The 12700-nt window shown below is 50.5% G+C and overlaps 1 protein-coding gene and 1 long non-coding RNA gene across 2 annotated transcripts in view; one reads left to right on the top strand and one right to left on the bottom strand.

The window, feature by feature from the left end:
* The window catches only part of LOC124475030 (dystrophin-like), a 70358-nt gene extending 57943 nt beyond the window's left edge, over positions 1-12415 (top strand). Inside the window, 18 exon segments of the mRNA XM_047031533.1 lie at positions 435-504; positions 790-850; positions 4597-4658; positions 4748-4822; positions 5125-5326; positions 5457-5542; positions 5711-5868; positions 6294-6460; positions 6668-6779; positions 6892-7028; positions 7363-7401; positions 7984-8049; positions 8744-8809; positions 9473-9631; positions 9729-9972; positions 10288-10402; positions 10484-10573; positions 11047-12415. Of these exon segments, the coding sequence (XP_046887489.1) occupies positions 435-504; positions 790-850; positions 4597-4658; positions 4748-4822; positions 5125-5326; positions 5457-5542; positions 5711-5868; positions 6294-6460; positions 6668-6779; positions 6892-7028; positions 7363-7401; positions 7984-8049; positions 8744-8809; positions 9473-9631; positions 9729-9972; positions 10288-10402; positions 10484-10573; positions 11047-11144 (2007 nt within the window). The 3' untranslated portion in view covers positions 11145-12415.
* LOC124475031 lies at positions 11885-12694 on the bottom strand. Its single transcript, XR_006956875.1, has 2 exons — positions 12544-12694; positions 11885-12468 (listed from the first exon to the last, which is right to left on the bottom strand). It is a non-coding gene; the product is annotated as an uncharacterized LOC124475031 (long non-coding RNA).
* Between the last annotated feature and the right edge of the window lie 6 nt (positions 12695-12700).

Here is a 12700-nt window from a genome sequence, read left to right as displayed (position 1 = left end):
TCCTCTCCTCCTCTCTTCCTCCTCTAGTGACCCTCTTCCTCCTCTCCTTTCTTCCTCCTCTCGTGACCCTCTCCTCCTTTCTTCCTCCTCTCCTCCTCTCTTCCTCCTCTGGTGACCCTCTCCTCCTCCTCTCGTGACCCTCTCCTCCTCTGGTGACCCTCTCCTCCTCTCTTCCTCCTCTGGTGACCCTCTCCTCCTCTGGTGACCCTCTCCTCCTCTCTTCCTCCTCTGGTGACCCTCTCCTCCTTTCTTCCTCCTTTGGTGACCCTCTCCTCCTCTCCTCCTCTCTTCCTCCTCTGGTGACCCTCTCCTCCTCTCCTCCTCTCTTCCTCCTCTGGTGACCCTCTCCTCCTCTCCTTCTTTCTTCCTCCTCTGGTGACCCTCCTCTCCTCCTTTCTTCCTCCTCTGGTGACCCTCTCCTCCTCTCCCTCCAGATCTCCATCAGAGAGCACCTCAAGCAGCTGACGGATGCTCACAGAGATTTTGGCCCTCATCTGCTACTTGGTAAGTCTTTCATGTCTTCCTTTTCCTTCTCTTTTCCTTTTCTGTTCATTCGTCTCTCTCTCTTTCCCAATCACTCTAATCCCTTCTATCTCTCAATTTGTCAATTTAAACACTATTTAAATGTGCCTCCTGACCACCTTGTCTCTCTCCATCTGTCTCTCTCTATATGTCTGTCTGTCACTATCTGTCTATCTGTCTGTCTGTCTCTATCTGTCTATCTGTCTATCTGTCTGTCTGTCTCTCTCTCTCTGTATATTTGTCTCTCGGTCTCTCTCTCTGGTGCAGGCTCAGTTGAGGAACCGTATGAACAGGCCATCTCCTCCAACAACGTGCCCTACTATGTCAAGTAAGGACCCCTGCCTGTCTACTAGCTGGTCTACTTTTAACATTTTAAACCATCTTACAACTGTGTGGTCTGTTGAATCTGGCCTGACAAGCAGTAACCCTACTACACCTAATACTGACTGCTCTATCCACTTACATCAGTGTGCCTTTAATACTGTCTCCAGTCCCAGAGCTCGAGAGCCCAGTCTCTGCTGTCCTCATCTGGTCTAGTCCAGATTAATCTGGTCTAGTCCTTACAGAACTAGGCCAGTCTAGTCTGACCTAGTCTGTACTGGTCTATTCTAGAAGTGAATTGTCTTGTTCAGCTCGGGTCCAGGTTCATTGATCAGAATCAGTCACTATCAGAGTGGAGTTGGAGCAGAGACCAAAGGGGACTATATCACCTGTAGGAGCAATCTCACCTGGCCTGAGGTAGAAGTAGATCCGGCTCTGGGTGGAGGGATACAGCGCAGTGCTGACGCTGTGTGGTGGTGTGTAGTTTATGTGGCTCGTCTGTGTGTGTGTGTTTGATGAACTACTAAGTGCAGCAAGTTCCATTAACATACCTGGCTTGAAATGCATTTTAGTGCATTAATAGATTTAGGGTGTGAGCGTGTGCATGACAATGAAAGCATGTAAGAATTAAGGGAGAGCAAAAAAAAGAAAGCTTGACTTTGAGGAGAGAGTGAGAGTGTAAATGACAGGGGTGAGAGTGAAGAGAAGTGACAGATGTTCCTCTCTACATGCAGAGACACAACAGGACCTGATGACCTGACGCAGACTCTGTGAGTGAGAATGCAGGACACACACACACGCATGCACACACACGCACGCACGCATACACACACGAAAACCTCCAACAACCTGTACAGCCACACGTGCACAAACACGCGCACACACACCTTACCGACACACCTACACACACGCATGCACACACACACACCCTCCCCCCGGCACGCTTATAGTAACTCAGAGATAAGAGCAGGCACAGAGGAAGAAGGGCAGGGCTGTGTAGGATGTGTGTGTGTGTGTGTGTGGTCCCATAGAGACCATAGCTCAACTCCTGGAGCAACAACCTTCGCTTCAACTGGACTCCTGTGTTGATGCTCTTCTACCCTGTTTTCTGTAGTCATCTATGGGATTTTAACCTACTTAACCTGTTAGTTTGTAAGTAGGCCTTCTGTGTAGGCTGGTGAAGTAGGCTTTATATTTGTCGGGAAGGCAAACACTACTTACGGCAGATTGACAGTGTGAGCACATTGAGCCTGAGAGGCACTCCACTCATACCTTCCCCTCTGAGGACAAGGCAAGGCTACATTTCAACTACTCAGGCGTAGCCAGGGCAACTTCTGTGTTGTTACCCTTTCTGGGATGGATTTCCATCCCATCATTGTAGCTGAGACTTGCCCAGTAAATTACAGAGAAAGCATTTAGCTAGAGCTGTACTTCCCCCAGTACTGTATACCCCCACCCCTAGCCGAGAGAGGGGTAAACCTCAGCTGAGCACAGAGACTCCCACTCAATAGAATGGGGGAAGGGAGACTAGGGTAGCTCCGCCTCGTCTTAGAGCCCAGCCTCTGCGAACCAACACACGGGCGAACACACGAAACCTCGGTCGGACGGTTGCTCTCCTACAGAGGACGGTTCATCGCCGCGGTAGCTAGCTACGTGGTACGGGATAGCCACGGTTCGGAAACCCGCGCCGTTTCTGCTGTTAACATTAGGATCTGCGACCTGAACAGCGGAGGGATGAGGGAACAGCTACGAAAGTAAGTGGACGAAAGATGCGTCGGTACCGCTGCTGTTTTTTGTGTTTCTTTTTTCCCCAGCGAGATGTGTCGGCGTGCCTAGCAAGCAGAGAGAAGGAGGGAGAGGGAGAAAGAGGACATGACTAGCTAGCTAGTAGGACGCAGTGGAGGAGCTAGGCTATGCTAGCCAGTATTCGGGCTCAGCCAGAGGTAGATAGCAGATGTAGTCAACCACAGCAGGTGCCCTGGCCATAAACCCCCTCGCCCCCATTGGCCATAGCATCGGGGGCTGTAAGATGACTGATGTTATATGGCTCTGTTATATGACTCTTATAAGGCTTGATGAAAATCTTTACATTATTCCCTCAAATGGAGGTGTGGGAGAAAGGCGAGTCATCATGCATCTCGCTGTTATTTCAGTATTTACCCTATTGTGAATGTATTTAACAACCGTTAGCTATCTGCGATGCTTGTATTTTGTTGCCCCACGAAAATCAGTGCGCCGGACTAGCATTCCTTTACACTCGCTCTGCAAACATCACCCCTGTGTCAGCTAAACCATGGTTTCTGCAAGGGATTCTTCCTTGTTGCTAACGCGTCCTCGGTTTGCGATGGTGTTTAAAGGTATACGGAATCATACAGTGTGTATTTGGAGATTTCGGCTGCCCAGCACGATTGTGTAAAGCAAATGGCCTCACAGCGGGCTTAGGTGCTGAGCAGCGGTCAAAATTTCCACTCGTCCTTCTCAGTCACGAGAAAGATCACCGGGCAAATAAGGTTGTTCGGTCATGGTCTGATACACTAACACAATCGAGCTGTAAGAAGCTTTGCAATGTTATATTTCTGTTTATTTTATTAAGTACAAGTATTCGTTATATGGTAGCGGAGAATTCGGGATGGCTGGTGCAGATTTTTTTGGCACAAGTGTGACTGCAGGTTTTGTGCGTGCTGTGTGTATGTGTGTGGGCGCGCGTGCGTCTGTGCGTGCACGGACTCAATACAGTTCAAGCGTGAGACCAAATCCCTGTGATTCACCTCCGCTGGCGAGATAACGATGTGCCTAGGCACGTTTAGGAGTGTGTGTGTGTGTGTTTTGTTAATTGCACAGGTCTTGTAGCGGTGCAGGTTCCAGGGTGGGCCTATGTCAGTAAGGAGGGCTTGTGGTAAGGTGATGAAGCTGCCTTACTTCTGGACAAACCTAGAAATGACGCAGGTTTCATTTAAAATATTTAGGTGCCGGGAAAACAACCGCGGGTGAATTATTGACTTTTTAGAATGGCCAACGTAGTCTGTTCTTTTCCGGTATTATTAACCTTTAGAATGTGACATTAGCCTGCTAGAGACATGATTTAAACCCAAACATGGTGAAGTAGTCATTTGAAACCTTCAGGCCAAATATTGGATGGGTCAACCAGAGAGAGAGAGAGTTTTTGATACATTTTACTTGCAAAGGGAACAGTAGTTGTAACTGTTTAATGACATCCAGACTGCCAGCTCAATTGTCCATGTGGTGTGCTTGTGATTAAGACTATGTTTGATACTGTTGCTGTGCTTCTAGGTGACGTAGCTAGTTGTCCTTGAGTTGTTTATAGCAACGTTTAGAAGTGGGTCTTCCTGCAACTAGGGGAGAAAAAAAAACAGGTGTCAGAATATCTGGGAATTCCTCTTTGGTCGAACGGTAGGTGTTGGGGCATGTAAAAGGTCTGTGCTTCAATCCCCAGTGTTTTCTACACCTGCTGGATCTGAGGTGGTTCTGAGGTGAATGAGGTCCCTCAGAACAGAAGCTCCAAGCCCCAACCCTCATATAGTAACCAGGACACACACACTTAAACTCTTGAACCTTTAAACCCTCTTCTGGTATCTCAGACACGCTGATAGACCCTCATGTAAGCTGTCCACAGGCACTGGGAGTAGGTGTGATACAGCAAAAATCCTAGACACACACACACAACCACATACAAATGCATGAAGAGACGGTAGGGTTGGTGTGTGTGTGTGTGACTGGTTTGTCCTCTTCCAGCCACCAGACCCAGACCACTTGCTGGGACCACCCCAAGATGGCGGAGCTTTACCAGTCTCTGGGTAAGATCCCTCCCCTTCTGCCCTCTGGTTGGCTCGTTAGTTGTCTAGGCGCAGTGTTGTGATGGCGACCTATGACCCTGTATTCTCAGCGGACCTCAACAACGTGCGTTTCTCCGCCTACCGTACGGCCATGAAGCTGCGGCGTCTGCAGAAGGCCCTCTGTCGTAAGTCCCGCCTCCAGCCGTCCGTCTATCCTTCCTATCCTGACACCTATCTACTCATCCATCCCCCCGTTCATCCATCCATTGGTTGGTTTGTCCATCCAACCATCCATGCATCCATCTATCTGCCCGTCCATCCATGCATGCATTCGTCCGTCCATCCCTCGCTTCTGCCGACCCTCACCCTCCATCCCCTCTGTTCTTCCCTCCACACCTGTCCTCCTCCCTCCTGCCCGCCTCCCTCCCTCCCTCCTGCCTTTTCTCACTGCCTCGTCACTCTCCTGCCCCCCTCCTCCCCTCGGTAGTGGACCTGCTGGGCATGCCGGCGGCATGCGAGGCGTTCGAGCAGCACGGCCTCCGGCAGAACGAGGCCCTGATGGACATGGTGGGCGTGGCCAGCTGCCTGACGTCCATCTACGAGCGCCTGGAGACGCAGCACACCAGCCTGGTCAACACGCCGCTCTGCGTCGACATGTGTCTCAACTGGCTGCTCAACGTCTACGACACGTACGCTCACACACACACGCACTCCCCGGGGACATACATATGCTGAGCAGATAAAGACACACATTCACGAGTAAGATCCAGTACTGTGTGGAGTGACAGATTGATGCGTTGGCTGCTGTTGTGTTGTCAGAGGTCGGAGTGGGAAGATCAGGACCCTGTCCTTCAAGACTGGGATCATCTCTCTGTGTAAGGCTCACCTGGAAGACAAGTACCGCTGTAAGTTGGGAACACACGCGCTGACCCACACAAACGCAAGTGGCATCAACAAAGACGAGACTCAAACACCTCCAACACTAATCCCCCCCTCTCTCTCTCTCTGTCTCTGTCTGTCTGTCTCTCTCTCTCTCTCTCTGTCTATGTCTCTCCCTCCCTCTCTCTCTTCAGTCCTGTTCCGCCAGGTGGCCAGCGCCACGGGCTTCTGTGACCAGCGGCGCCTGGGGCTCCTCCTCCACGACTCCATCCAGATCCCTCGGCAGCTGGGGGAGGTGGCCTCCTTCGGGGGCAGCAACATCGAGCCCAGCGTCCGCAGCTGCTTCCAGTTTGTACGTGGACCTACTGAACACACCCTTACAACGCACACACACGCATGTAGAACACACCGTTACAACGCGCACACACACTTGAACACACTCGAAACAGAACACACTCGAAACAGAATATATGTACTACATGTAGACACACGGAAACTAGACCTGAGAGCAAGTACACACACACGCACACACACCCTCTCTCTGGCATGTGAGCTGCTGAAGACGAGCCATGTAATCTGAGAGCTAATCCAGGCTAGTGGAGCTAATCTGTAATCTGGTGCCATGGAGAATCTATTAACCACACAGAAGCTCTCACACTCGGAATACCCCAGTGTGTGTGTGTGTGTGCGAGAGTGATCCCAAGGCTGTGTGTGTGAGTATGTGATCCGTTCCTCTCCCCGCCCCCCCCTCTGATTGGCTGCGTTGACGTCCTCCAGGCCAATAACAAGCCGGAGCTGGAGGCGTCCATGTTCCTGGACTGGATGCGTCTGGAGCCCCAGTCCATGGTGTGGCTGCCGGTGCTGCACCGCGTGGCTGCAGCCGAGACGGCCAAGCACCAGGCCAAGTGTAACATCTGCAAGGAGTGTCCCATCATAGGCTTCAGGTGTGCACGCACGCCACTCCGCCAACACACACACACACACACACAAGACACCAAAACACACACACACAAGACACCAAAACACACACACACACAAGACGCGAAAACACACACGAGACACGAAAACACACACACGCACAACATACTCACACACACACATACGTGTTTACTTATTCTATCGGCGTGTGTGTGTGTGTGTGCCCCCCTCAGGTATCGGAGTCTGAAGCACTTCAACTACGATATCTGTCAGAGCTGCTTCTTCTCTGGACGCGTTGCCAAAGGACACAAGATGCAGTACCCCATGGTGGAGTACTGCACACCGGTGAGTGTGTGTGTGTGAGTGTGTGTTATGCTGTCGTGTGTGCATCAGTGGGTGCGGATCTTGTGTTGTCCCGGCCTGTTAAGACTACTGTGTATGTGTGTGTGTCTTGTAGACGACATCAGGGGAGGATGTGAGAGACTTTGCCAAGGTTCTGAAGAACAAGTTCAGGACCAAGCGCTACTTTGCCAAACACCCTCGTATGGGTTACCTTCCTGTCCAGACCATCCTGGAGGGAGACAACATGGAGACGTGAGTTACACACACACACACACACACACACTCGTACCACACGCACCAACACACATACTACACACACACTTACGCATATACTACACGTACAGACTCACACTAACACACATTTATTACACAGAAACGCATACTACACACACATACTAGGCACACACACTCATTGCTCAATGGGCCTTATGGAAAGGTTGTGTGTGTGTGTATATATGTGTGTGCAGTTGTGTCACACTTGTTATCACTTGTAGCGCCCCCCCCCCCCCCCCTCCGCTTCTCATACCTCAACTCCCATCATGCTTTGCTGTCAAGGTATCACCATCTCATGTTTCTTGTCTTGCAGTCCTGTCACTCTGATCAACTTCTGGCCTGTAGAACATGCGTGAGTACCCCTGCAGACACACACACTCACGCACACACTCACGCACACTCAGTTTTTGTCTTTCATGGTATTCGCTGCTTAAACTTTGCAACAAAGTTGGTTCATGTAATGGGGTCAAAAAGTTCTCCAGTTAATGTTTAGAACTACGTTTAACACACAACCATGCACTGACGCTCTTACAAACATGCACACACACATACAGTACAAACATGCACACACACATACACACATACAGTACAAACATGCACACACACATACACACATACAGTTCCCTATCCCCTCCCTCAGTGTGTGTCGCTGTCATCTTTGTCAGAACTGTGGCGGTCTCATGTTCACACGTATCATCATGTACCGCTTGAGAGAGGTCGGCATGTTAGGGAGCCGTGGGTGTGTGTGTGTGTGGTGGATACTGGTTCGAGCCTGTTGTGATTAGACTTAAGATTGAGGTGATGTAGGTGTAAGAGTCTTCTTCTCCTTCCTTCTATCTCCTCTATTCTCTCTTTCCCCACCCTCTTGCTTCCCCCCCTCTTCCCATTGCTCTCTCTCTCTTCCCATCTTTCTTCCTCTTCTTCCTGTCCACAGCCCCGCCTCTTCCCCCCAGCTGTCTCATGACGACACACACACGCGTATCGAGCACTACGCCAGCCGGTAGGAGGAGCCTATCACCTCTATATTTCCTGTTTTTCTGTCTGCCCACTAGGCTTGTCCCTCCCTCTCTCCCTCCCCTCCATTCATTCACCCATCCATCCTCCCTTCTACCTGCTTCTTCCTCTGTCCTTCTCTTTCCTCCCTCCCCCCTCTCCGTGTCATCCTATTGCCTTATTTTCCTTCCTTCGATCCACCTCCAACTTCCTTTCCTTCCTCCTTTCTCATCTCTGCATTATCTGCCAGAGGCATGGAGGGATGACATTGAAATGTAACGCTGTTAAAAAATAATAATATATATATCAGATAGGGTGTTGGTGATGGAGGCAGGGTGTTAGTGTTAGAGGCAGGTTGTTAGTGTTTGAGGCAGGGTGTTAGTGATGGAGGCAGGGTGTTAGTGTTTGAGCCAGGGTGTTAGTGTTTGAGGCAGGGTGTTAGTGATGGAGGCAGGGTGTTAGTGATGGAGGCAGGGTGTTAGTGATGGAGGCAGGGTGTTAGTGTTAGAGGCAGGGTGTTAGTGATGGAGGCAGGGTGTTAGTGTTGGAGGCAGGGTGTTAGTGATGGAGGCAGGGTGTTAGTGATGGAGGCAGGGTGTTAGTGTTAGAGGCAGGGTGTTAGTGATGGAGGCAGGGTGTTAGTGATGGAGGCAGGGTATGGATTAGGACTGACCACTGTGACTCTCTGTCTCCCCCTACAGGTTAGCAGAGATGGAGAATCGTAACGGCTCATATCTGAATGACAGCATTTCGCCCAATGAGAGCATGTGAGGCCTGCCACCCCCCCCCCCCCATCTTCTTTTTGATTGGCTTGCCAATTGAATGGACTAATGGTCTATTCCTTGTCCTTAGAAACCATGTGTCTAGGCAACAGGCCTACAGCAATAGCCAGACCATAATATTCATTTCTCCAGGCGTAGGCATACAACACAGCCACCTGAATCTCCATCATCTCACTCCCCATTCTTTTCTCTGTCTCTCTCTCTCAGACACACACACAATCTCTCTCTCACACACACACACACAATCTGTCTCTCTCTCACACACACACACACAATCTCTCTCACACACACACACACAATTCTCTCTCTCTCTCACACACGCACAATCTCTCTGTCACACACACACACAATCTCTCTCTCACACACACAATCTCTCTCTCACACAAACACACACACAATCTCTCTCTCACATACACACACAATCTCTCTCTCACATACACACACAATCTCTCTCTCTCACACACACACACACAATCTCACTCACTCACTCACTCACTCAATCCTTCTTTCTATCGCTGTCTCTATCCTCTTTGTGTCAGTCCATTAGCTGGTTAACCAAATGCTGCTCCACTGATCGGTCCTCCTAATTGTCTTTTTCCTGTTCCTCTTTGTTGACATTTGTGTGTGTGTGTGTGTGTGCGCGCGCAGTGATGATGAGCACCTGCTGATCCAGCACTACTGCCAGAGTCTGAACCAGGGCTCTCCTCTCAGCCAGCCCCGCAGCCCCGCCCAGATCCTCATCTCCATGGAGACGGAGGAGAAGGGCGAGTTAGAGAGAGTCCTCAATGACCTGGAGCAGGAGAACAGGCAAGACAGACTACACACACACACACACACACAGTTCTTCTGGGAAATCGCCCGTCATCGCACACACGACCAACCCCTCCTCTTCCTGCCCGGACAGGAAGTTGCAGTCGGAGTACGACCGCCTGAAGAAGGCCCACGACCACCAGGGTCTGTCCCCGCTGCCGTCGCCCCCGGAGATGCTGCCCGTGTCGCCGCAGAGCCCCCGCGACGCCGAGCTCATCGCGGAGGCCAAGTTGCTACGGCAACACAAGGGCCGCCTGGAAGCCCGCATGCAGATCCTGGAGGATCACAACAAACAGCTGGAGTCTCAGCTCCACAGACTCCGACAGCTGCTGGAGCAGGTACACACACACACACACACACACACACACACACAGGCGTGTTTCCTGGGCACTGTGTTTTCTGTCTTGCGTCGTGTGTTTTGTCGAAGGGAGGGAGGTTGTGGATCCGATTCAATATTGGGACTTGAGAGGACTAGAGGTCCGAAGACGGATTCGAGGCTAAAAGGAGTTTCGGGACCAGGGTGATCTGGACCCAGCTGTGGGGGGGTCTGTTAGGTTTGACTGGGTTTCAGGCGAGTCATGGTCATGTGACTGATGGACCCGGGTGAGCGGCTTTCACTGCTGGTGTTGACCAGCTGTGTGTGTGTGTTCCAGACGGACTCCAAGGTGAACGGTACCGCCCTGTCCTCTCCCTCCACCTCCTCCCAGCGCTCCGACTCCTCCCTGCCCCTCCTCCGCGTGGCGGCCAGTCAGACCACCGAGACCATGGGTGAGACCCCCACACACACACACTGTTGGGTGAGCAGGGCGAGGGTGACGAGGTGGCTGACTCGTCTCTTTCCTGTTGCAGGTGACGGGGAGTTGTCCAGTCCTTCCCAGGATGCGTCAGGGCTCCAGGAAGTCATGGAGCAACTCAACAACTCCTTTCCTCACAGCCAGGGTAGGACACACACACACACACATGGAGACAAATTAGGGTCATTAATATTTGGCATCTGTATTTTCTATTTCTATGGATGACAATCTTTTTCTACGGATGCTAAACTATATCTACGGATGCAAAACTTTCTATAGATGCAAAATATTATTGACCCTAATTTGACTCCATACACACACTCTCTCTTGAAGTGTAGCTGTCTGTTTTTCTGTTCTTCAAGCTGATATTCTTTCTTTCTCCCCCCCCCTCCTCTCTCCCTCCCTCCCTCCCTCCCTCGTGTGCCAGGAGGGAGAAGGGGACACCTGTGAGAGGTCAGTACTCATCCCTCCAGCCTTCCTCCTCTCACTCATCCTTCCTCTTTCCTCCGTTTCTCTCTTCCTCTCCTGCACATACATGTTTGTTCCTCCATAGTGTTCATAGTTATAAAGCTCGTGTTAAAAGTGTGCGTGTGTAAACCCCTCGCTCCTCTGTTCCAGGTGTGGGCGTGGGCAGTCTGTTCCACATGGCCGATGACCTGGGCCGAGCCATGGAGTCATTGGTCAACGTGATGACAAACGAGCAGGACACCCAATAGCCCGCCGCCCTTGCCCCCTCCGGCCCCACCCCCACCGCATGCTTTTCTAGTCAAAACAACTGGATTGGACAAGTTTACAAAGAGAATATTCATCTATTTTTGTGAAGGATCACGATTAGAGACGTGAAGATTTCAGTAGTTTCCTAAGTCTTGAAATTGTTTTATTAACAGACGCAGGTTTTTAAACTTCTATGCAATTGTATAAAAAAAGAAAAGAAACCAGTATGTATGTATGTATGTGTGTGTGTGTTTGTCCTGTGGATGTATTTGCCATTTCTTTGTAATGGACAAGGCATTTCAGATCTTCGTATGGAAAAGAGAGATTGTAACTATAAGGGTGCTTTGTATTACAAAACGTTTATAACCACAGAATATATACTACTGTAAAGGCCATGCAGACATCCTGTACCCTTTTAGCGTTGTGTGCCTGTACGTACGTGTGTGTGTGTGTGTGTGCGTGTGTGTGGGGAGGTATGTTTTACCCACATTACATTATAGCTTTTACTTTCTGGCTAATCCACTTCCATGTTTTTATCCATCCATCAGCCATCCATCCATTTGTTAGTCTATCACTGCACATCTGGCAGAACTAGCCTGTCACTCCTGTATGGGCAGGGGTGGGGCTTAGAGGAGGGGGGCGGGGCAGACTAAGGTCGAACCTTCGATGAATGTAAATCACTTCCAGGACTGGAGTGTTTAAGATGACACTACTCTCCTAATCTGACCTGGATGAACCATCCAGCACGCTTGGTAACGCCGTCCGGCCACCCCCCCACCCCCCTCCCCGACACTACTGACCAGACAGACTACTGACAGCCCCAATGCACATTACTGTTGTCCTGGAAACAGTCCATCTTCATTGGTGTACTGCTGATGATGATGATGACGACGAAGTTTGTTTTAGTTGTGTTGCTGTGGGCGTGTGGAGCCACAAGTGACTGCATGTGTGCACGCACACCCTTTATTTAATGTGTGGAACCCCACCTCGAGGTACACTGCGTGTTGTCATGACAACAGTCTCGTGTGCTATGCTGGGAAAGCATGATCAAAGAGATTCTTTTGTAGTTGTATCTGGTCGTTACCCTATTATAATTATTCATTTTCATTTCTAACGCTTGAGTTACTTTTGTCGTCCATTGCTTTCCTCAATAACTAATTTCTTTTTTGTTTTTCCACAACATATCAGACTCCACCAGATATATGCCTTACTATTGTATCATAACAGGCTTTACTGTGTATATCAATAAAGCACGCAGTTGAGTTGACTTGTACTGGAGTCTAGGAGTCTTCTGTACTTCCTGGATTTCATCGGCTCACAGATCACCTGACAGGTACAGGAAGAGACCAGCTTCAGAAACACAGAGACCTGGTTTGAGTGTGTGTGTGTGTGTGAACTGACCGTGCGGCGGTGGTGGGCGGAGCCGTTCGGAGAGGCAGGACCACTCCTCGTCTGATGGGGGGAGTGGAGGAGAGCAGATGGACCCTGGACCCCCCTGTGTGGAGTGAAATGGTACGGTCCGAAACCTGCCTGTCATACAGGCTCCCAGGCAGGATGG

The sequence above is a fragment of the Hypomesus transpacificus genome, chromosome 12, assembly GCF_021917145.1.
Source record: "Hypomesus transpacificus isolate Combined female chromosome 12, fHypTra1, whole genome shotgun sequence".
Lineage (NCBI taxonomy): Eukaryota > Metazoa > Chordata > Actinopteri > Osmeriformes > Osmeridae > Hypomesus > Hypomesus transpacificus.
Note: the sequence above shows the minus strand (reverse complement) of the source record. Positions and strands in the feature narration are given on the sequence as shown.